General features: G+C 54.8%; 1 protein-coding gene across 1 annotated transcript in view; it reads left to right on the forward strand.

The window, feature by feature from the left end:
* The first annotated feature begins 371 nt into the window (after nt 1-371).
* IRS2 (insulin receptor substrate 2) overlaps nt 372-22,141 on the forward strand; it is a 32,610-nt gene continuing 10,840 nt past the window's right edge. The window contains exon 1 of the mRNA XM_086708428.1: nt 372-4,941. Within this exon, the coding sequence (XP_086564554.1) occupies nt 945-4,941 (3,997 nt within the window). The 5' untranslated portion in view covers nt 372-944. The remainder of the gene's footprint in view (nt 4,942-22,141) is intronic.

Raw genomic sequence — 22,141 nt, forward strand, 5'->3', positions numbered from 1 at the left:
AGCCCAATTAATTGAGTCAAAGGCGGGAGGGAAGGGCCCTCCGCGCGGCGGCCGGCCCCCGCCCCTCGTGCGCGCCCCTTTTCCCGCCCTGGGTGGCATCTCCTCCGCCGGCATCCACAACGAGCCTCTGATTAATGAGGCCGGGGCCGGCCCCCACCCCACCCGGGCCCTGGCCTCCGCGGGAGGGGGAGGGGACGGCGGGAAACGCAGCCCGGGGAGAAAGGGGGGCGGGGCGGGGGCGCGCGGCCCGCCCCCCCGCGGCCCGCGCCCATTGGCCGCGCCGGCCGTCCGTCGGGGGGCGCGGCGCCAATGCGGGCGGCGGGGCGGGGCGGCCGCGCCGTGTGTGCCTGCGTCACGCCGAGTCACATGTTGTTTTGCTCTTAGTTCAGTCACTCGGTGCGCGATGTGTTACTCGCTGTGCGGCGGGGACCGCGACGATCCCGGGTCGCCGTTGGCAGCGGCGGCGGCGGCAGCAGCAGCAGCAGCAGCAGCCCGGGTGGCGGCGCGGACCCCGAGTGCCCGGGAGCACCCCGGCACCCCGGAGCGCGGCGCGGCGGCGGGACCGGTGCGGCCGCGCGCGCCTTAAGCTCGGCCCCGCGGCTCGGGGACCCCGACTCCCGGCCCAGCCAGCGAGTCCCCAGGCGCCGCCCGAGAGCCCGGGAGGCAAGCGGCCGCGGGGAGCCGGGCCAGGGGGCGGCCACCGCCCGCGCCGGGCATCCTCTGGGGCCCGGGAGCGCGGAGGGCGCTGCGCCACCGCGCGGTGCCGGCCCCCGCGGGCCTCCCCCGACCTTCCCCACCTCCTGGGCCCAAGGGACGCGGGCTCGGGCGGGCGAGCAGGGGGTAGGGTGGGGGGGGCGGGGAGGGAGCCGCCCCCGCCCGCGCCCCCTCCGCTGTCCCGCGGCTCCTCCACGGCGGGCCGGGCGGCGCGGCCTGAGACGCCGGCGATGGCGAGCCCGCCGCTGCACGGGCCCCCCGGGCCGGCGGGTGGCGACGGCCCCAACCTCAACAACAACAACAACAACAACAACCACAGCGTGCGCAAGTGCGGCTACCTGCGCAAGCAGAAGCACGGCCACAAGCGCTTTTTCGTGCTGCGCGGGCCCGGCGACGAGGCGGCGGCGGCGGCGGGCGGGGGGCCGGCGCCGCAGCCGCCGCGGCTCGAGTACTACGAGAGCGAGAAGAAGTGGCGGAGCAAGGCGGGCGCCCCGAAGCGGGTCATCGCCCTCGACTGCTGCCTGAACATCAACAAGCGCGCCGACGCCAAGCACAAGTACCTGATCGCGCTCTACACCAAGGACGAGTACTTCGCCGTGGCGGCCGAGAACGAGCAGGAGCAGGAGGGCTGGTACCGCGCGCTCACCGACCTGGTCAGCGAGGGCCGCGCGGGCGCCGGCGACGCGCCCCCCGCCGCCGCCGCCACCGCCGCGTCCTGCAGCGCCTCCCTGCCCGGCGCCCTGGGCGGCTCGGCCGGCGCCGCCGCGGCCGATGACAGCTACGGGCTGGTGGCGCCCGCCTCGGCCGCCTACCGCGAGGTGTGGCAGGTGAACCTGAAGCCCAAGGGCCTGGGCCAGAGCAGGAACCTGACGGGCGTGTACCGCCTGTGCCTGTCGGCGCGCACCATCGGCTTTGTGAAACTTAACTGTGAGCAGCCGTCGGTGACGCTGCAGCTCATGAACATTCGCCGCTGCGGCCACTCGGACAGCTTTTTCTTCATCGAGGTGGGCCGGTCGGCCGTCACGGGCCCAGGTGAGCTGTGGATGCAGGCCGACGACTCGGTGGTGGCGCAGAACATCCACGAGACCATCCTGGAGGCCATGAAGGCGCTCAAGGAGCTCTTCGAGTTCCGGCCGCGCAGCAAGAGCCAGTCGTCGGGCTCGTCCTCCACACACCCCATCAGCGTCCCCGGCGCGCGCCGCCACCACCACCTGGTCAACCTGCCCCCCAGCCAGACGGGCCTGGTGCGCCGCTCGCGCACCGACAGCCTGGCCGCCACCCCGCCGGCAGCCAAGTGCAGCTCGTGCCGGGTGCGCACGGCCAGCGAGGGCGACGGCGGCGCGGCGGCGGCGGGGGCCGGGGCGGCGGGCGGCAGGCCCGTGTCGGTGGCCGGGAGTCCCCTGAGCCCCGGGCCGGTGCGAACGCCCCTGAGCCGCTCACACACCCTAAGCGGCGGCGGCGGCGGCTGCGGCGGCCGCGCGGGCAAGGTGGCGCTGGCGCCGGCAGGGGGCGCCCTGCAACACAGCCGCTCCATGTCCATGCCCGTGGCGCACTCACCCCCAGCAGCCACCAGCCCTAGCAGCCTGTCGTCCAGCAGCGGGCATGGCTCCGGCTCCTACCCGCCGCCTCCGGGCCCGCACCCGCACCTGCAGCACCCCCTGCACCAGCCCGCGAGCCAGCGGCCCTCCAGCGGCAGCGCCTCGGCCTCGGGGTCCCCCAGCGACCCCGGCTTCATGTCTCTGGACGAGTACGGCTCCAGCCCTGGGGACCTGAGAGCCTTCTGCAGCCACCGGAGCAACACGCCCGAGTCCATTGCCGAGACGCCCCCGGCCCGGGACGGCAGCGGGGGCGAGCTGTACGGGTACATGACCATGGACCGGCCCCTGAGCCACTGTGGCCGAGCCTACCGCAGAGTCTCTGGGGACGGGGCCCAGGACGTGGACAGAGGCCTGAGGAAGCGGACGTACTCCCTGACCACACCTGCCCGGCAGCGGCCCGTGCCCCAGCCCTCCTCTGCGTCCCTGGACGAATACACCCTGATGCGGGTCTCCTTCTCTGGCAGCTCCGGCCGCCTCTGCCCGTCCTGCCCCGCCTCGTCTCCCAAAGCGGCCTACCACCCCTACCCCGAGGACTACGGGGACGTCGAGATCGGCTCCCACAGGAGCTCCAGCAGTAACCTGGGCACGGACGACGGCTACATGCCCATGACCCCCGGCGCGGCCCTCACGGGGGGTGGCAGTGGCAGCTGTAGGAGTGACGACTACATGCCTATGAGCCCCACCAGCGTGTCCGCCCCAAAGCAGATCCTGCAGCCTCGGGCTGCCGCTGCGGCCTTGCCCCCCACGGGAGCGCCGGTGTCCACGCCCGCGGCCGGCAGGGCCTTCCCGGCCAGCGGGGGCAGCTACAAGGCGAGCTCCCCGGCGGAGAGCTCCCCCGAGGACAGCGGGTACATGCGTATGTGGTGTGGCTCCAAGCTGTCCATGGAGAACGCAGACAGCAAGCTGCTGCCCAACGGGGACTACCTCAACATGTCCCCCAGCGACGCGGGCGCCTCGGGGACCCCTCCCGACTTCTTCTCGGCTGCCTTGCATGGCAGCGGGGAGACGCTCAGGGGAGTGCCCGGCTATTGCCACAGCTCCCTGCCCCGCTCCTACAAGGCTCCCTACACCTGCAACGGGGACAACAACGACCAGTATGTGCTCATGAGCTCTCCCGTGGGGCGCATCCTGGAAGAGGAGAGGCTGGAGCCGTCGGCCAGCCCGGGGACCGCGCCATCCAGCGGCTGCGGCGGTGGCGACCACGCCCAGCCTCCTCACCCAGCAGTGCCTTCGCCTGGCAGGCCAGGTGGCAGCGTTGGCGGCCGCCCAGAGGGCTTCCTGAACCAGCGCTGCCGGGCCGTGCGGCCCACGCGCCTGTCCCTGGAGGGGCTTCAGACCCTGCCCAGCATGCACGAGTACCCGCTGCCGCCCGAGCCCAAGAGCCCCGGCGAGTACATCAACATTGACTTCGGCGACGCGGGAGCTCGCCTGTCGCCTCCTGCGCCCCCGCTGCTGGCCTCGGCCGCCTCGTCGTCCTCGCTGCTGTCCGCCAGCAGCCCGGCCTCCTCCCTGGGCTCGGGCACCCCGGGCACTAGCGGCGACAGCCGACAGCGCTCCCCGCTGTCCGACTACATGAACCTCGACTTCAGCTCGCCCAAGTCACCCAAGCCGGGCCCCCAGGGCGGGGACCCCGTGGGCTCGCTGGACGCCCTCCTGTCCCCCGAGGCCTCCTCCCCCTACCCGCCGCTGCCCCCGCGCCCTGTGGCGCCTGCCTCCGCCCTGCAGCCACAGCCGCTGCCGCCGCCCCCTCCAGGCGAGCTGTACCGCCTGCCCCCCGCCCCCGCCGCCCAGGGCCCCAGCGCTGCCTCCTCGTCGTCCTCGGAGACTGGGGACAATGGTGACTACACCGAGATGGCCTTCGGCGTGGCTGCCACCCCGCCGCAACCCATCGCCGCCCCCCCGAAGCCGGAAGGTGCCCGCGTGACCAGCCCCACGTCCGGCGTCAAGAGGCTGAGTCTCAGGGATCAAGTGTCGGGAGTGGAGGCCTTCCTGCAGGCCAGCCAGCCCCCGGACCCGCACCGGGGGGCCAAGGTCATCCGCGCAGACCCGCAGGGGGGCCGCCGCCGCCACAGCTCCGAGACCTTCTCCTCGACCACCACTGTGACCCCCGTGTCCCCGTCCTTCGCCCACAACCCGAAGCGCCACAACTCGGCCTCCGTGGAAAACGTCTCTCTCAGGAAAAGCAGCGAAGGGGCCGGCGGCGGCGGCCTGGCTGGGGGCGACGAGCGCCCCACGTCCCCCCGCCAGCTGCAGCCACCGCCCCCCCAGCAGGCGCGGCCGTGGCTACCGAGTCAGCCGGGGGGCTTGGTCGGGTGCCCCGGGGGCAGCGGCTCTCCGATGCGCAGGGAGACCTCTGCCGGCTTCCAGAACGGCCTCAACTACATCGCCATCGACGTGAGGGACGAACCTGGGCTGTCCCCCGGCCCGCAGCAGCTTCCGCATCCGCAGCCGGGAGACAAGAGCGCCTGGGGCCGGACCCGTAGCCTGGGGGGTCTCCTCAGCGCGGTGGGGGGCAGCAGCACCGGTGGGGTGTGCGGGGGGCCCGGCCCTGGCGCCCTGCCCTCCGCCAACACCTATGCCAGCATTGACTTCCTGTCGCATCACCTGAAGGAGGCCACCATTGTGAAAGGTGAGGCCCTTGGAATCTTGCGGAGGGTCGGCGGGAGGCAGGGTGGGATGGCCGGGGAGAGGGCCGCTCTGGCTTCACCACCATCCGCTCCTTTGGTACCTGGACACAAGCGCCAAAATACTGGACGAGCCGCCTTGTTTTGCTTTCCTCTTGGCTCCCCCGGCTTCCTTCTTCGCCAAACAGCCGCAGAGGCCCAGTGGTCTTTGAGTTCAGTGTGCAGCTTCGCACCCAGGAGGCTGGGATTCGTTGTTTGGGCCCCGCCCCCTTGTTCTTTTCCCACCGCCTCTCTCCTCCTCCTTCACAGGGCAGGGCCAGTCCCGCCCCCCCCCTCCCCGATTTAGCCCCCCCCCCCCCCCCAGAGTGCCCGCTGGCGGTACTTGCTCTGGAGTCCTGACTGCTCCCTCACCTTTCTCTTTGTTTTCCTGAAACCAGGTCCCCCCTGATTTCTGCTGAGCCTCAGAGTTTACAAAAACAAGTCTGAAAGTCATTTGGAAAACGAGCATCCATTTTGGTGGCTGCAACAGGGAACAGTTAGTTAACTGTTTCAGTTTTGCAAGTAAACTGCAGGGCTTTTCCTTAAGGGAGACTCTCTTTCTCCTGAGGGTCTGCAATGGTGAAAGTGTTTAAATACCACACCAAGGCAGTGGTTCTCAAACTTGAGCCTGCCCAGGAGTCACCTGGTCTGTGTTTGCTAGAAACCTGGAGGGCTGGGCCGTGTCAAGCCCCAGAGATTCTGATGCAGCAGGTCTAGGGTGTGGCTTAGAATGTGCATTTTTAAGAAATTCCCAGGCTATGCGGATGCTGTTGGGGGGATGCTGTATGTGTGTGTGGGGGGGGGGGGGCATCCTCTGAGAACTCTGTCCCGTGTTCGACTCACCTGAGGAGGTTCAAGCAATGGGCCTCACCCAGGGCGCACTCAAGCAAAGCACCCAGTGGGCAGAGCCCAGGCACCAGTTCTCAGAGTTTGCCCAGGGGATGTTACCGTGCAGTCGGGCTTCAGAATCAGTGCTTTAGAGAAAACGGGCGGGAGACAACAGCACTGGTGTTTTCAAGTCCGAGAGCCTGGTGTCCCGTGGTGTTGTTCACAGTCCATTAAATATCCACGAGGAGAGAGCGGTGTGTTTGCTCTGCCGCTGGTGGTGTAGACTGGGCTGGGGGCAGAGGGGGTGAATGTTCAATTCACAAGTTTCTGGTTATGGATCTTTCTGCGGGGCGGGGAGGTTGCTGCTAGGAAGGTGGAAGCTGTGTGGGAACCCGGGAACCGAAAGCCGTGAGAGTGGTGTTAGGTAGATGCTGGCCTAAGGTCAGCAGTCTGCAGCGGATCCAGGGTGATGGTCGAGGTGGCTTGGGAATCCACACACCTTTTGTCGGTAAAGTACACAGACCGGCCGAATGCTAAGTCTTGCCATAAGGCTTGTAACATGCCTGGGACCTGTAGTCCGTGGGATTTAACAGCACGGCTATGGAGTAAATAGCCTAGGACCCAGACCATAGAAACACACCAGCGTGACCGGAATTGAGTGGAAAAAAGAGACAAACACACAAAAGTTATTGTCGTGTGCCCAAATGGGTCTATGCCTTAGTGAACACGAAAGCACACTTTGCTGAAATCTGATTCTCATCAGAGAAGCAGCCTGAGAACCTAACACCTAAACCTAAGCTTTGGGTGAAGTAGGCGGCCAAAACCCGGCCTGGAGTCGGAGGGCCCCGGAGCGGGCTTCTGCAGAAGCAGGAGTGAGCAGGGGGTTTGTGTCTGCAAGCCGAAAAGGGTTCAAGGCCTTTCTGATAAAGGAGATACATTCAGAAACGTGATTCATGTATGATATAATGCCCTTTCCAGACTCGGGATCATTTTAAGCTGCGGGAGATAAGTCGAGCCAGAGACCTGATTTTAGCTGCTTCTGTGTTCCCACCAGTATAAAATTCCTTTCAACCTATAGGATTCAGGACTGAAGCCAGAACCGCAGTTCAGATGCCCCGGAGTGGCTGAGCAAAGATGAGATCCGATTTGGTTGCTGGTGTTCCAGAGTTTCTGTGAGCACTGTGGTCAACACCCTTTTAAGAAGGAAAAGGACTATTTTTAAGCAAAATCGAGAGCTGCAGTTGACCCATTGTGCCAAAACCGGTCTGTGAGGAGCACCCCATGATAAATGGATTTCTAGTAAGCTCCTTTGACACAGAGAACAGGAGGCTAGGAAAGACAAGGATGTGGGCTTAATTCACGTGGAACCTGAACTGTGGTCTGCAGAGCCAGGAGGGAAACGTTTAGAAACTCCAGATGAACGTCCACTGTTATTTAACTCACGTGTGGCTGTAGAAATTTTGTGCGTGGTGCTCATAAATACGAAGTTCACGGGAGATAAGCGTCCTTTGGGAGAATGATTTATAGCAGGAGGACTTGGAAAGCATTTCTTTGAGGATGAAGTGGGAAAAGAGCTCCCGGGTCATCGCATGAGCTGGCCGGGCTCTGGGAAGTGGTGTGTGTGTCCCTGCCGAGTTCCTGGAGCTCCACACGGAGACACGTCGTTAATTATGCCAGAGCAGAATAGTCTGGGGTCATTTGCATAGGGGTTGGCATTTGCATGAGTGGTAACAAAGACGTAAGGTTCCTGCAGCCAGCCTTTGGTGGTTGTTTACCATAGAATTGGGGATGGGGGGATTATAGTGCTAGAACCAAAGACACAGTTAATGCACCCTCGGGGTGTGTGTGTGTGTGTGTGTGTGTGTGTGTGCATGTGTGCATGTTCTGCATTAACACACAATAATAGCATGTATAATACAATTGTTGTGTATTGATCCAGAGCAAGTAAAAACTGAACTCTAAATTCTGTGTCTCACTAGGGAGCAAGGGAGGGTACTTACCGTGTGTTTTGTGTGTGTATGTGCAGGAAAGTCTAACCAATCTGTCAGAGTGTTGTTGTTTGGGACCTGGAAATGTAATACTGAATCTATGCTTTAAAACAGCATGTAAAAATTCATTTTATACATTTTTGTGCTATGATGATAGATTGGTGTGTATTATGAAAGGTGCTGTCTTAGTGTTCCTCTTTAGCGGGATTTTTATTCTAAAATTGGTTTTTATGTACGAGTAAGGCAGATTAGACAAGAATGACCACTGAGAGCATCTGCCGTTTAAATTTTGTTTGATATAAGGACCATATATTCATGTCCTAGGGTCAGAGAAGTTGGGGGTAAGAGGAAGGTTTCCAAAGGTACAGTACAGTCCCAATTTATGTTTAAAAAGATTGCCTGTTGAAGTCTTAAAACAAAGAACTTGAATATTTTTAGCACTCCAGTGAGATTGCTTGACCACATGCCCTTTATTTTTCTGTCGGGCGTGCTTTCCCTGCTTCGGTCGGCCAGCTCTTGTCGAAATAAGATAATAAGGAGCACCGCTCCTGCCCTGTTCCCGGGAACAGACAGCCAAGGTGCTTATGAAAACACACAGGCTTTCGTGAATGAAAGTCACGTGACTTGTTCTATTTCCTTTATTGAAAGAGAAACCTTTACGAAAATAGTACTTCGTAGAAGGAAGCATAGTATGTGGAACATTAAACCAGGAATCAGGAAACCAGGTTTCTGGTTGCTGATCTTAATGAGTCATTGTGTGACAGAGGGAAACCATTTAATCCCTGGTTCTCACTTTCTCTGTCTGTAAAATGGGGCAATTATAGCCCTCTCCCTCCTGTGTCCTTGGCCCCTGGGAGGTCCAGGAGATCATAAAAATCAGGAACAGTTAAAATGCTCTTCCAAAGGATCGTGCTGGTAAATCCAATGATGTTGTTGGTACTACCTTGAAACCGTGAGTATTTATAGGAAACTCACTTTTGTCAATGAGTGTTCTTAAAAAAACAACAAACAACAACTCCTAGTCCTCTGAAAATGGAGCAAATACCTTTTTAAGAATTGCATGCCTTTTCTGCTTGTCTGCTGCTTCCACTCCAGTCTCCAAGAACCACGTTTTTGCCCTCTTTATTTAACTTGAGATTTTGTTCGCAGATAATTATCAATTGCAATGGAGTGGCGTTTTAAATTACATCGCAGAATAACAACTCAGGAAAATAGCATCCTCCTGCTGAAACTCCATGAAGACCGTACTTTTGATTACCTTCTTTCTGTGACTTGTTTACATACCAAGACATACTGTCACCATGAAAATTGAGAACTAGAATGAACCTACAGTGTTTTAATTGATAGTGTGGGCTCTTCGTGCGGGATGTATCAAAAGAAAACACAGAACCCGTCAACTTGCAGCTGCTGAATCCAGTGCTGGGCCTGGGGCTTCAGTTTTCCAGTTGATTCGGTTAGGGTGGCCACTGCTGTGTGCTTTGGATTCGTTTGGTCGTCAGACACCGTAGGAACACCTCCACTGTTTGATTCGTTTACTCTTCTGCGGGCCCGTGCCTCTTGAAGAGGAATTTTAATAGAGAACTAACGTGCTGTTTTCTTTAGAGTTCTCTGTATCAAGTGAATCTGTGTCTCTTTTTCTGAAGAGGAGAACTTCAGCAGTTTTAGTCACAGCATGGGCAAAGTGGGCTTTCTGTTAAGAATTCCCACTAACGCGTTTTCTGTAGAAGGGTAGTTCCAGGAGCTAGTTAACTCGGGTATCAGATTTGGCAAGTGGAGAGGGTTTTGTTGTTGTTGTTGTTTTGGTTTTGGGGGTAGCGCAGAATCCAGTCGTCCTGTCTCACCTCAGAAAGTTAAGGGAAAATGCAACTTTACTCTTATATCTGCCGTGCCAAGTAGAGTCGGGGAAAAACTCAGAGGGAAATAACACGGGCCCCGAAGCCAGGTCTTGAGCAAGTCCACGAATAATAGGGGAATTCTCTGTAGATTTTCTCTCCTGCAGACATGAATAGAATGCATATTTCTGGACAAACTGAGCAAGGCGTTGTCACGTTGGCATTTTAATGAGCAAATGAAAACAAAGTGTTTTGAACCTCTAAAGTGATCAGTTACAAACAAGCATGTTTATTGATCAGGTGGTGGGTTTCGTGAAAACAGCACCAGCTGAATCTAAAGGGGGAGGCGCCGTGTTTGTTTTATTCACCCGAATGCGTCCTTCAAGATTGCAGTGTTCTTGGTTTGGTTTTGTTTTGTTTTGTTAGTAATTGTTGAAGATAGATCGGTGGAGACCGGGTTCAGTGGTGGGTTCTCTTCTGACAACCGTTGAAGGGAAATGCTTCGGTCGGTAATTGCTAGTGACGATTCGAGTTCTTTCTAGAGAGCCCCAGAGACGTGTGTGTTGACTTCACTGAAACGAGAGGCTCAGAGGGAAGTTTGAGGAGAGGCAGCTGAACTGCATGTTGTACGCTGGCATCTCGCTCCATGAGTGTGGATGACACAGGACCCTTCTGTGCGCGGTGCTTTCGCTGCTTGATTGAATTCATCGCATGCGGACGCTGAGATGGAATTGGGCTAAAATTTTAAGGCTGCGTGTTTACCAGAGATAAAATACAGTCCGGTCAGCGGTTCCGATTTCTTGGACTAGAAAATTATAAAATTGGCACGAGGTTGCTTTTACGTGCGCAGGGACATTGTGAAACTTGACGGCGTAAATGTGCCTTCAGATGTGGCCCTGTTTTCTTGTGCCGCACGTGATATTCGTGCCCACAGACAAGATTTAAAAAAAAAACACTCCTTCCTTACTGTGTTTTTACTGAAATTTGCAATATCTGGTCAGATACTGTGGTACATCATATACTTTCAAGATAAATGACCACATGTGTAGCATTCTGTAAATACTCGCGGGTTTCTTAGTATTGATTGTAAGGAGTATCAAATTTTCCAGAAGTAAATATTGGGGGGGGGGGTCCATTTCTCATGTAGTCATGTTCCAAGAGGCTTGGCGTGAATTTTTTTTTAAATTGAGATTCAGCTACTGAATAGTGACGTGTACTCTAATCGTGTTAAAACTTTATAACCTGAAGTATAATTATAATCTTACTGCTGCTTTGATCCATCCATATGGTAGTGGTATAAACGCCTGAGTGGATTGTTAGAGTCTAGTATTAAATTTAAGTGTTTTCAATGGCTAAAAATGGGGATTATGGCAGATTCCGTTATATTATGTGATTTTAATTGTTACCTTAGGTTCCATGTTTAGCTGAGGATGATTTATGCTTTTACATGGTATTAACGCATAATCTTTAATACTTATGAACGTGATACCGAGCTCCCTCCATGCAGATTTAAAAGGAGTTACTTAAATCAGATCATCTTTTGGCTCCAAATTGCGTGTAACAATACCAAAACTGATGGACAATGAATGAATTTGAAAGAGGCAGCTGGGGTTGGAGATGCTGAATTGAAAATGTATCCGTTGTCGTGATCAATACCGAAAGATTAATGCGTGCCCCATCCCCTTTTAGGTCAAAAGAATTGTGTAAAATCCAGAAAGTGTTTTTCTTCGCTTCATAGCGTGGAGACATTTTCTTACCTATGTTACCACATGGTATTTCATAACCCGGTGACGTGGGCTGGGCCACTTCTTGGGAATGCGGAATGTGCAGCTTCGAGAGGCCGGGGGACTCACCCAAAGGTTCCCTGAGCCACAAGGTGAACTGCGGAAGGGTTCTGATGGACCAGCATTGTCTTGCGTTCTGCCTGGGAGCACCTGATCCCCAGCCAGTGCTGTTTACATGAGGTCAGGTTGTCTCCAAGTCCTACACCCCCGGCTGTGCTTTGGAAGCTCCCAGCAATCGTTACATTCCGGTTTTATGTAGACCAGCCTCAGCGCAACTTTCAAGGTAACATTTTGTTTTTGATTTCACTTGGGTGACAGTTACTTAATTTCTCTCTTCTTTCCTCGGGGCATTTATCCATCTGGAGTACAATGCTGGCAGTCAGGCAGGAAGGGCATGGAAGGAAAGCCCCCTAATTGTTTTAAACCAGTTTTAACACCTGGCGGTGAGAAGCGCTTAGAATTGGATAGGACTTTGACGGCTGTCATTGTGTCTGTGGATTCTCGAGTTGTTGCCGGTCGTTGGCCGCTCTTCTGTTCTGGGGGTTTCCAGTCTCCCTTCCTCGTCGTCTGCACCCACAAGACTCCTGTTCCTCTAGCCGATTTCATTTCAGCAAAGCCAACTGTGGATTATGCTTGATAAGATCCCGCCCCGCCCTGCCCTCCAACCAAATATGTTAAAAGTCTTTCCACGCTGTGTGGACACAATCAGAAGAAAATACAAGGATGCTTTGAGTGAGGGAGAAGGGCTGGGAACCATGAGTATCCTGTAACTCCCTTAAGGTTGTGAGCACAGAGGCCGAGGGAGGTCAGACGTCTTCTCCAAGGTCACCGTTTAATTGGTTGGTAGAAATGTGTGTAAATATTATCAAGAAAGAACAGAGTATGCTCTGTGTCTGTGGTCCTTTGTGTGCTGATGAATAACTTTCTCCCAAGATACATCCCATTCCCTCCAGAACAACCCAGCCTCTATGGAAGTGGTATTCTGTCTTTTTTACTTTAGGACGTCTTAGTAAACTGCTTCATACACAGCCTAACGGGTCCACAGGCAGACAGAGAGACAGGCTGAGGCACCCAAATAAGGAAGTGTGGTGGAAATTAGGGAAACACCGCGGCTCACGGCCATGTGGGCAGTGTTTACTGGTGAGGTAGAAAGAGCGAAGGTTTGGCAAACATTCAAGATCATGTGCTTGCTTGTTAAAAAAAAGAAAGCAAGAAAAGAGAAGAAGAAAATTCTTGGGGTGATTCAAATGGAAAAGCCTCTATTATCTGGGAAAATGTAAGTTGCTCTTTGTGTTTGGTCCCGCCTGGCCCCGCGGATCCCGTCACCGCTTGAGATGTCTTTGTGATGTATTTATTCTAGAAGTGAAATATCATGTACTCCTCATCGTGAACGAGTCCATTAGTGGTTTTCTGAGAAACGGGCCATGAACCTACTTGATGAGTGTGGTTGAAAACTAACCGGTGTAGAATTTGCCTAAGGACGGACACGTTAGCCCATCGGGTGTTGCGAGGTGGTCGGTAATCTTCCGGGGACTGGATACTTTCACCAGTGCCCATCTTGTTTTTCTCAGAAAAAAAAAAAAAAAAAAAAAAAAAAAAACATGTAACTGGATTTTTATAGGAGGAGAAAGGGTTCTTCTGCCTTCCTCACGAGGCGACCGTAACCCCGCTTTCAAAGGTGTAAAAGGAAGGTGTAGACAGACAAAAATTCGTAAGCTGTGCGTGTTTTTTAAAAAAATGTCATCGGGATCCGCGGGCTTGTGCTCTAGCGGGTGACTCAGGGTTTTGTTGACGTGAGCCGTCAGTCTCTCCGGCATCCTCGGAGAGACGACTTCCTTCCTAGCAGATGGCAGCCCCGGGGCCACGCGCCTGCCACTGTGAGCGGCGTGTGCATCCGTACTCCACCCGGCCTCGCGGGATCCGGGGCCACCTGCTGCCCCGGGGTCGGCCAGACCGGGAGACGCTGCTTCCTCCATGCCGGGTTCAGGGGGGAGCGGGGGTCAGAGCGCCCGGTGTCCGGCTTCTGGCCCTGCGGAGCGCTTTCGGGGTCGAATGAAGAGCTGGGAAGCAAGATCCTGATGTTCCGATGTTGCTTGTAGGGAGTCCTGGTGAAGGAAGCCAGCGGTCTTTCCCCGGGGGCCGGGTTTGGATCCCTTCCTCAGCGCAGCCTGCCCGGTGCGGGTGGAGGGAAGCCACCCAAAGCAGGGACGACTGTCAGTGGCCCAGGCCTGCCGTGGAGGCCACGCCCACGCGCCCTGGGTGAAGGGTGAAGGGTGGGCGCACGAGTGGGGGGAGATTGTGACGTGGGGGAGAGGTTTTGGAAATAGGCCAGGATGTTCTTACTCAGTCTGAAAACTCTGCAAATCATGCTTTAGAAACTCTGAGCAATAAACGGGATTAAACAAGGCAGGGATTAGCGGGCGCACGGCACTTTGATTTTGTGCGAAGAAAATGCGTGGAGGAACCAGGGCTTGGGGAAACCGACAGCGTTCTGGAGCTCCTGTGCTCCTGAGAGGACAGAAATTGCTAGAAAGGGAGAGTCCGGTGGTCAGTTTCTTACACTACAGCCTGGATGCTTTTTTTTTTTTAATTAAAAAAATTTTTTAAATGTTTATACTTGAGAGGGAGAGAGAGAGGGAGAGAGAGAGAGAGAGACAGAGTGTGAGCAGGGGAGGGGCAGAGAGAAAGAGAGAGAGGGAGACATAGGCTCCCAGCTCTGAGCTGCCAGCACAGAGCCTGATGTGGGGCTCGAACTCACGAACCATGAGATCATGACCTGAGCCGAAGTCAGACGCTCAACCGACTGAGCCTCCCAGTATTTTTTAAATGTTTAATTATTTTTGAGAGAGAGAGAGAGAGAGAGAGAGAGAGAGTGCGAGCACGAGTGGGGGAAGGGCAGAGAGAGAGGGAGACACAGAATCTGAAGCAGGCTCCAGGCTCTGAGGTGTCAGCACAGAGGCCAACGTGGGGCTCGAGCTCATGAACCCTGAGATCATGACCTGAGCCAAAGTTGGACGCTTAACCAACAGAGCCTCCCAGGCGCCCGTGGATGCATTTTTTAAAAGATAAATTACTCAGGTGATTTGTGGCAATGTGTGCTTCTGTTTTGTTTTTATACGACAGTAGGGTTTTCGTAAGTTGTTTTCTGGCATAAAAGTGACCTAAAATAGCACTTGCGAGGCAAATGAAACAGAAAACAAATCCGTTAGCTACTCGTACTCTCTGCCAGTTAGATTTACGAAGTAAGTTTGACGAACACTTTTCCGAAGCCCGTTTCATTAGTTTGCTCAGTCAACTTCTAATGCACGTACAGTTCAGTTGCAAACCTTTAGATATGATTTTGCTATTACTTGCAAAACTGAGAATTCAATATTTCTTCCCCCTGTAGGATTATAGGGGAATGTTAGTTTACACTCAGCATCAGAAAACTAACTTCAGCTGGGTCAGTAAAAAAGTTAAAACTTGAATAACGCGTGTTGTGGAAATACTAGATAGGAAAGCCTGACAACGTTACAAACATTAATGAATCTGAAAACATTCTTCAGAGTTTTACCTACTTCGACATTTCTTTCCAAATGAGCATTGTCGTTGAAAGTTTATGCAGGTTCCAAATGTAATGACGTTTTGGTATGGAGGGTCGTATCAGAATTTTAAAGATACAGTAGAACTGACTCACCTTAATTCCATTTTACTTCTTATCATTATTTGTAGCTTCGCTTATCAGTACGGCCGGTTTATTAGCAGTCTTTGTTCCAAATGAAATAACCACAGCAGTAAAATACCCGAGTTTCTCCAGCTTGAAGGATTTAATTAAGTTCCTAGAATAACTCTGGGTGATACGCACCCAATCTCCACGACTCTGGAGTCTGTCTTGTGTTGCTGGAATGTTCAGAATTTTTCGGGTCTTAAGCCATTTCCTAAGGTTGAAGACGGTTCAGCCAGTCTGACAGAGGTTCCATGTGTACCAACCCCCCAGCAGCCACAGGGGCCATCTGAACCCCTCACAAAGGCTGTCTCTGGGCGGGGGCGGGGGGGTGTTGTGCCCACCCTTCACAGTGGGGTGGCCTTGCTGGAAGATTCTGAAGGAGCCGCTCCAGCGTTGAGTCCCTTCCCCCCCACACTCTTGGGGTACGTCCCATCAGGCACCATTTCTGGATCAGTCTACTTCTCAGAAACTATAGGTTTGGTTTTGCTGGATGCAAAACCCCCCCAGCTCCCGGATGCGGCTCTCTAGCTTGCCCTGTAACCGTCCTGGGATTTCTCTTTGTGCCCAGTCTTTGCGGTCAGGGGTAGTCTTCCAGAAACTTCCCAACACGAGGTTATGACCTCCCTTTCCTGTGCCATCTGATTCTTCTTGGCTCACCATCCACTCCTGCTTAACAAAAATGTTGTCTCTTATTTAAAAATGTTTATTTATTTTGAGAAGGAGAGAGTGAGAGTGGGAGAGGGGCAGAGAGAGAGGGAGAGTGAGAATCCCAAGCAGGCTCCATGCTGCCAGCGCAGAGCCCGATGCGGGGCTCGAACTCCTGAACCGTGAGATCATGCCCTGAGCTGAAATCAAGTTGGACACTTAAGCGACTGAGCCTCCCAGGTGCCCCAAGATGCTCTCTCTTTGATTGTCTGAAGCGAGTTCTTGCCGTGTACTCATTCTTTCTTCAACAACCCCGGAGCTTTCTTAGCTGCCTGTAGGAAGCTCACATTTGAGATGTTGACTGCTGCTGCTTGTCTGCCGGTGGCCCCTCCGTAAAAAGCGAACATGTAGATTTTAGTCCCTGTCCTAACAATTTCCAGCTAGGGCTGCATTTTCTTACGACACACCTTTAATGGTGTGCAGGAGGATCTGAAGCCCTTTTGAAAGCATAGATCCCGTCCTTTTATTTTTATTTATTTATTTATTTTTTTAAATTTTTTTTCAACGTTTTTAATTTATTTTTGGGACAGAGAGAGACAGAGCATGAACGGGGGAGGGGCAGAGAGAGAGGGAGACACAGAATCGGAAACAGGCTCCAGGCTCCCAGCCATCAGCCCAGAGCCTGAAGTGGGGCTCGAACTCATGGACCGCGAGATCGTGACCTGGCTGAAGTCGGGCACTTAACCGACTGCGCCACCCAGGCGCCCCAGATCCCGTCCTTTTATAAATACCCATGACCTAGCCAGGGATGCCCCCTCCCCTGGTTACCAGCGGCTTCCTGGGAAGTTTTCTGTCCTTCTTACATCTTCCCGCCTTTTAACTGTTCTTTCCGGAAAAAACAAACACACACCAATAGGAACTTCGCTTAATGGCTGCTTGGGAGAGTGGAAAGATGGGCTGTGGGCAGGAGAGACCGAGGCAGAAAGGTTAGGTCTCCCTTCAACTTTCAGATTTAATCAGACTGTTAAATATGTTTTCATCACAAAGATGCCAGTTGTCAGTTGTTAAATACTTATCAGATGTTTCGCTCCTTTGAAAAATATTAGAGTGTAGGCCAGAAAGAGAGAGGTTTGGTTTCCAAGCTAAAAAGAAACACAAAAGGTACTCAGTTCAAATACAAATGTAACTTCAGGTTTATATTTGAAACCTAGGAAATACATTTAATTTTTAAATGTGTTCAGATCAACAAGTGTTGTAGGTGGTGATAAATGCTCCAGAAAATATAGCTGGGAAGGGAGAGAGGGAAAAGGTGCTGACTTGAAGGTGATGAGGAAGCAGGTCTTGTAGATATTTAGGGCGAGAATCCATTTGGCAAAGGGAATGAATAGCCATGCAAAGGCCCTGGGGCAGAAGTTTTGCTAGTAGGGTCCAGAATAAGAAGTGGATCAGTGTGAGTGATGACAAGGGACATAGGGAGAGTAGTAGGTGAAGAGGGGGACATGACCAGGGACAGTGACCTGTAGAGTCCAGTCAGCCATTGTAAAGACTTCATGTCATATTTAATAGGCATGAAGTGGAACAGTCTTTGAAACGATATATAGAGCATTTAAAAGCTTTTCGACTGGAGTCATCTAATTCTGCCATTGTGTCTTTTTCTGCCTGCCACTCCTGAGTTTCTTTCTCAAAAGTAGCATGTAGACTGAGCAGCCCTGCAGGTGGGTTGAGGCACTGAGATGTGATGGGGGGAGGGGCACCGGCAGATGATGAACAAGATAAAAGCACCCGCCTGTTGGCGGAATTGCATACTTGATTACACAGACATTTGTAAGGCACTTTGTAATCTCTAAAACGTTTCTAAATGTTATCGAGTCCTCAGAATCTCCTTTTGGCGGCGGGGGGGGGGGGTGGTTAAAGGAAACCCCTTATGTTTTAAAGGAAAAAGCACCTGAGGGGGCTCCTGGGTGGCTCAGTCGGTTAAGCGTCCAAGTCTTTTTTTTTTTTTTTTAATTTTTTTTAACGTTTATTCATTTTTGAGAGACAGAACATGAGCGGGGGGAGGGGCAGAGAGAGGGAGACACAGAATCCGAAGCAGGCTGTAGGCTCTGAGCTGTCAGCACAGAGCCCGACGCGGGGCTCGAACTCATGAACCGTGAGATCATGACCTGAGCCGAAGTCAGACGCTCAACCGACTGAGCCACCCAGGCACCCCTAAGCGTCCAAGTCTTGGTTGTGGCTCGGGTCACGCTCTCACAGTTTCTTGGATTTGAGCCCCGCTGACGGCATGGAGACTGCTCAGGATTCTCTCTCTCTCTCTCTTTGTCTGCCCCTCTCCTGCTCGTGCTGCCTCTCTCTCTCTCTCTCTCTCTCTCTCTCTCTCTCCCTCTCCCTCTCTCTCTCTCTCTCTCAAAAATAAATAAACAAACTTAAGAAGCAAACCAGCCTGAGGCTGGAGAGACTGTCTGGTCCTGGGGGGAGCTGTTGGCCTGGTAGGTTTGCTCCTGCCTGGTTCTGTGTCTTCCTAGTGAGGCCGCACCTTCTTTGGGGGGATAAAGGCCCTCAGCCTTGATGAGCCGTGGGTGCGTCTGGACCTGGGTCAGTGTGCACGCGGCCACTTACCCCCGAGTCCCGGTCCCTTGACAGGAAGGCGCTAATGGAGTGAGCCAGCAGCCAAGGCTTCCAGAACGTGAGAAAAGCTGGCGTGCCGCCCGCGTCCAGGGACCCTGCCTCCTTCGCTGTGTGTGTGAGAAGCATGGCCGTCTGGCAGATGGCCTTGCGGGCAGTTCTTTGTAGCTGATGTGGTCTTAAGAACTTGGCACGGTGTTTGGGTCTGTCCTCAGGATTCAGGGTTAGTTTTACTTAGTTTTTCTGAAATAATGTGGGGGAAAAAAAAGTCAGCATGCATAAACTGGTCCATTTTACCAGGACCGGTGACCTCACCTAACTACCTGCTTACCTGTCCTGGCTGTCGTCACTCCTACTGCTCAGGGGTCCCTCCTGCCTCTTCCAGACCAGAGATGGAACATTTAGATTCTCCAAGTGCGTGTTCTAGAAAATACGCGTGTGCCCTTTGGCCTCCTTGATGTCTCTGTTTCCTAAGGTAACTCTAGAAGCTTGATGGGTGAGGCCTGGTGGCAGCCCCAGCAGGAATGGGGGCAGCGGGTCTGGGGTGAGGAGGGTCCGGGCTCGCATCTGGGCCTTCGTGGGGTCCGCCCTTGTCTGTGCAGCCCCGAAGGTTCCCACACCCCGACTCACCGGCGGTCCTGCGCTCCCCGTGCACAGCGGGGCGAATGGACTCACCTTCTTCCTGTTCCCCTTTGCGTAGGTCGCTTGGAAGCCCCCCTCGTGTCGCCCCAGTACATCAAGTAGAAATTACAAAACGGCCTGTTGTTGTTTGAGGAAAATGGAGAAACTAAGAATTACTCTCGATGAATTCCTATGTGCTGAGTGTCACAAAGCAACACAACCGGTAGCTGTTACCTGGTGGAAAGGATTCCCTGGATGGGACACCCTGCTGGCGGCCGCACTCTGGAAGGGAGAGCACGGAGCCTGTGCTGTGCAGGGGTGGGGGGGAGGGGGTGATGCTGTGTGTGCAGCTTACGTCTGCTGTCACCTTCTGTCCTGGTGGTTCCAGAGAGGTGGTCAGGGAAGCCCGTCTCTTCTAAATCCATTCTTTTTTAAAAGTTTGTTTTTAAAGTCTATTTATTTTTGAGAGACAGAGCATGAGCAGGGAGGGGCGAGAGAGACAGACACACACAGAGTCGGAAACAGGCTCCAGGCTCTGAGCTGTCAGCACAGAGCCTGACACAGGGCTCGAACCCACAAACCTGTAAGATCGTGACCTGAGCTGAAGCCGGACGCTTCACAGACTGAGCCCCCCGGGCGCCCCTCTTTTAAAGCCATTCTTTTTTTTTTTATAAATTTTTTTTTCAACGTTTTTTATTTATTTTTGGGACAGAGAGAGAGAGAGCATGAACGGGGGAGGGGCAGAGAGAGAGGGAGACACAGAATCGGAAACAGGCTCCAGGCTCCGAGCCATCAGCCCAGAGCCTGACGCGGGGCTCGAACTCACGGACCGCGAGATCGTGACCTGGCTGAAGTCGGACGCTTAACCGACTGCGCCACCCAGGCGCCCCTTAAAGCCATTCTTAAAAGCCCTAGAAGATTCTGCCCGGGAAATGTGACGGGCCGGTCAGGCTGACAGTGCAGCCTTCTTTGAGTGCCACGAGTGATGTCTTTATACCGATTTGACTGTTTCCCCCTCCGGGGCATCAGCAGCTAGGGAAGCTTGTCTTTCTGTGGTTGGATATTTTGCCCCTTCGTGCTTTCCTCTCTCGGGAGACAGGGAAGGGTGACGCACGTGTGTGATCACATGTGTCTCAGTGGTGTCTCCCTGGGCCTCCAGGAGGGGTGGGGGGGCCAAGGTGTCCAACCCGCCTGCTCTGTCCAATCTCCCAGGAGGCCTTGGGAAATCCCAGGCTGGGAGCCTGACCCAGGCATCCTGGGGTCCAGAGCCGCTGGTGCGTGAGGTCCCCCCAGCACTTGAGCCTTTGAAATGTCTGCCAGGTGCTGCCGCCAAGTTCCGCCAAGGCCGCAGAGGGGAGTCGGCAGCCTTACTCTGTTGAGACTCCAGTCGTGAGTGACCGGGAGACCCCTTGTCGTTCTGGCTGGAAAAGCGCCTGTAGGTGTTTGTCCTGCCCCGGGTGCTGTCTGGTTGTGAAGTGGGGGCTGGGGGGGCGGTTGCGGCGGGAGCGGCGCCCTGCTGTCTTCCTCGGTTTTCTTTTCCAGCAGCTGGACTTTATAAAGACGGTTTGTAGCTCAGCACTTCGCGTTTGTCATCACTGGAAGGTTAACCAACAGCGTTTCACTTGGATGTGGATCTTAACTCGGGGGCAAGGGCGTTTGCACGTTGCTCCGTAGGCAGGTGCACTTGCGTGCATGAGGCCGCGAGAACGGAACCCAGCCCAGCTGGCTGGTGGCATCGTGCTTGCGGGCGCATTCGGCGCGGAGGGGCATTTGTGCCCTCGTGACGGGGCAGCTGTCTGCACCGGGCGCACGCGGCCCCTGCCCGGGCGTCCCATCCCGCCGGCAGGACGTGAAGAAAGCAGCCAGGCCAGGCGTGCTGTGCCGCGTTTGGGAGCTATTAGCTTTAAATGGCCCGGAGTTACCCCCGGAAAAACAATTCTGCTTCTGTTCCGCTTCTGTCCAATTAAAACGAGCTGATTCATTTCATTCCGGGAGCTGTTTGCCGTTGTGTTTGTGCCTTCATCGGTTGTTTATTTGCTGCTTCAAGTCGCACTTGCTCGTGACGTCATTCGCGGGTATAGTTTTGAATGAAGAAAGGGCCGCGATGGCAGGCGCGCTGGGCGATGCCACAGCCATGGCCACGCACGTTAGCCCGGGGAGGGGGCGGGAGGAGTCAGGCTTCCTCTGGCAGTGAAGGGCCGCCGGGGCTCATTAAGACGAAGTCTTTGTAGTTCAAAACGAAACATGTGGCTACGTGTATACATCATTTAAAGGAGCTGGAAGAAAGTGGGGGGGGGGGGACCCAGCAGCCTGGGGGCGAGCGGTGCAGGAAGCAGGTGTCCCTGTGCATGAGAAAAGTCCCGTGTGTGTCTAGAAGGTGTTCCACTTCCTGGTTTATAACTCCCGTACATAGAGCCTCCTTGGGTGGTTTCACGGGGGCCCAGGGAGCAACGCCAGGCAAGGAGAATGACGTGCCCATTTCTGGAAGGAACAGATAGGTAAAAGCTGGCTCCTGGGCCCCAGGACCCCTACTCCTGCGGGGCGGGCCAGTGACCGTCCGCACCCACATCGCAGTGAGCCCTTGGAATGGCGTTTGGCTTAAGGCACAGGGACGGCTTGACCTGAGTCATTCCTGAGCTCGAAGGGATGCCTTCGAGATGAGTGACCGTGGCGGGAAGTTGCTGGGGGTGGGCAGGGTGCGACCCCCAGCCTTGGCTTTGCCGGCTGCCCCTTCTCACAAGGGCTGTTCAGTGAGATCGATTCTGACCCCCCCAGTGGACAACGTGGACATCCTGTACGTTGTGGACGTTCTAGACGGGGCGGGGGTGGCCTGTAGTTCAGGAGCAGGGACCGGTCAGGCCACCAAGCTCTTGTGCACAGTGGACACTCTACCTGGAAAGGAGGTGGCTGGGCAGGGGTGGGGCGGGGGAGGGGGAGACGTGGTGGGTTCCAGAATTTCCCCCTGTTCTCTTTAAACATTTTTTTTTCTTGTGATGAAAGACAAGCACTTTATTGATTATTACGCTCTATTTTTAACACATTTCCAAATTATTGTATGTTAAATGTGAAAAACAGAGTATATTTTAGAATCCTGAAGGCATACCCTTTTAACTATACTCACAGGTCTGTTTCCTATTCAG

The sequence above is a fragment of the Puma concolor genome, chromosome A1 (assembly GCF_028749965.1).
Source record: "Puma concolor isolate L17-30 chromosome A1, mPumCon1.1.hap2, whole genome shotgun sequence".
In the NCBI taxonomy this organism is placed as follows: Eukaryota; Metazoa; Chordata; class Mammalia; order Carnivora; family Felidae; genus Puma; species Puma concolor.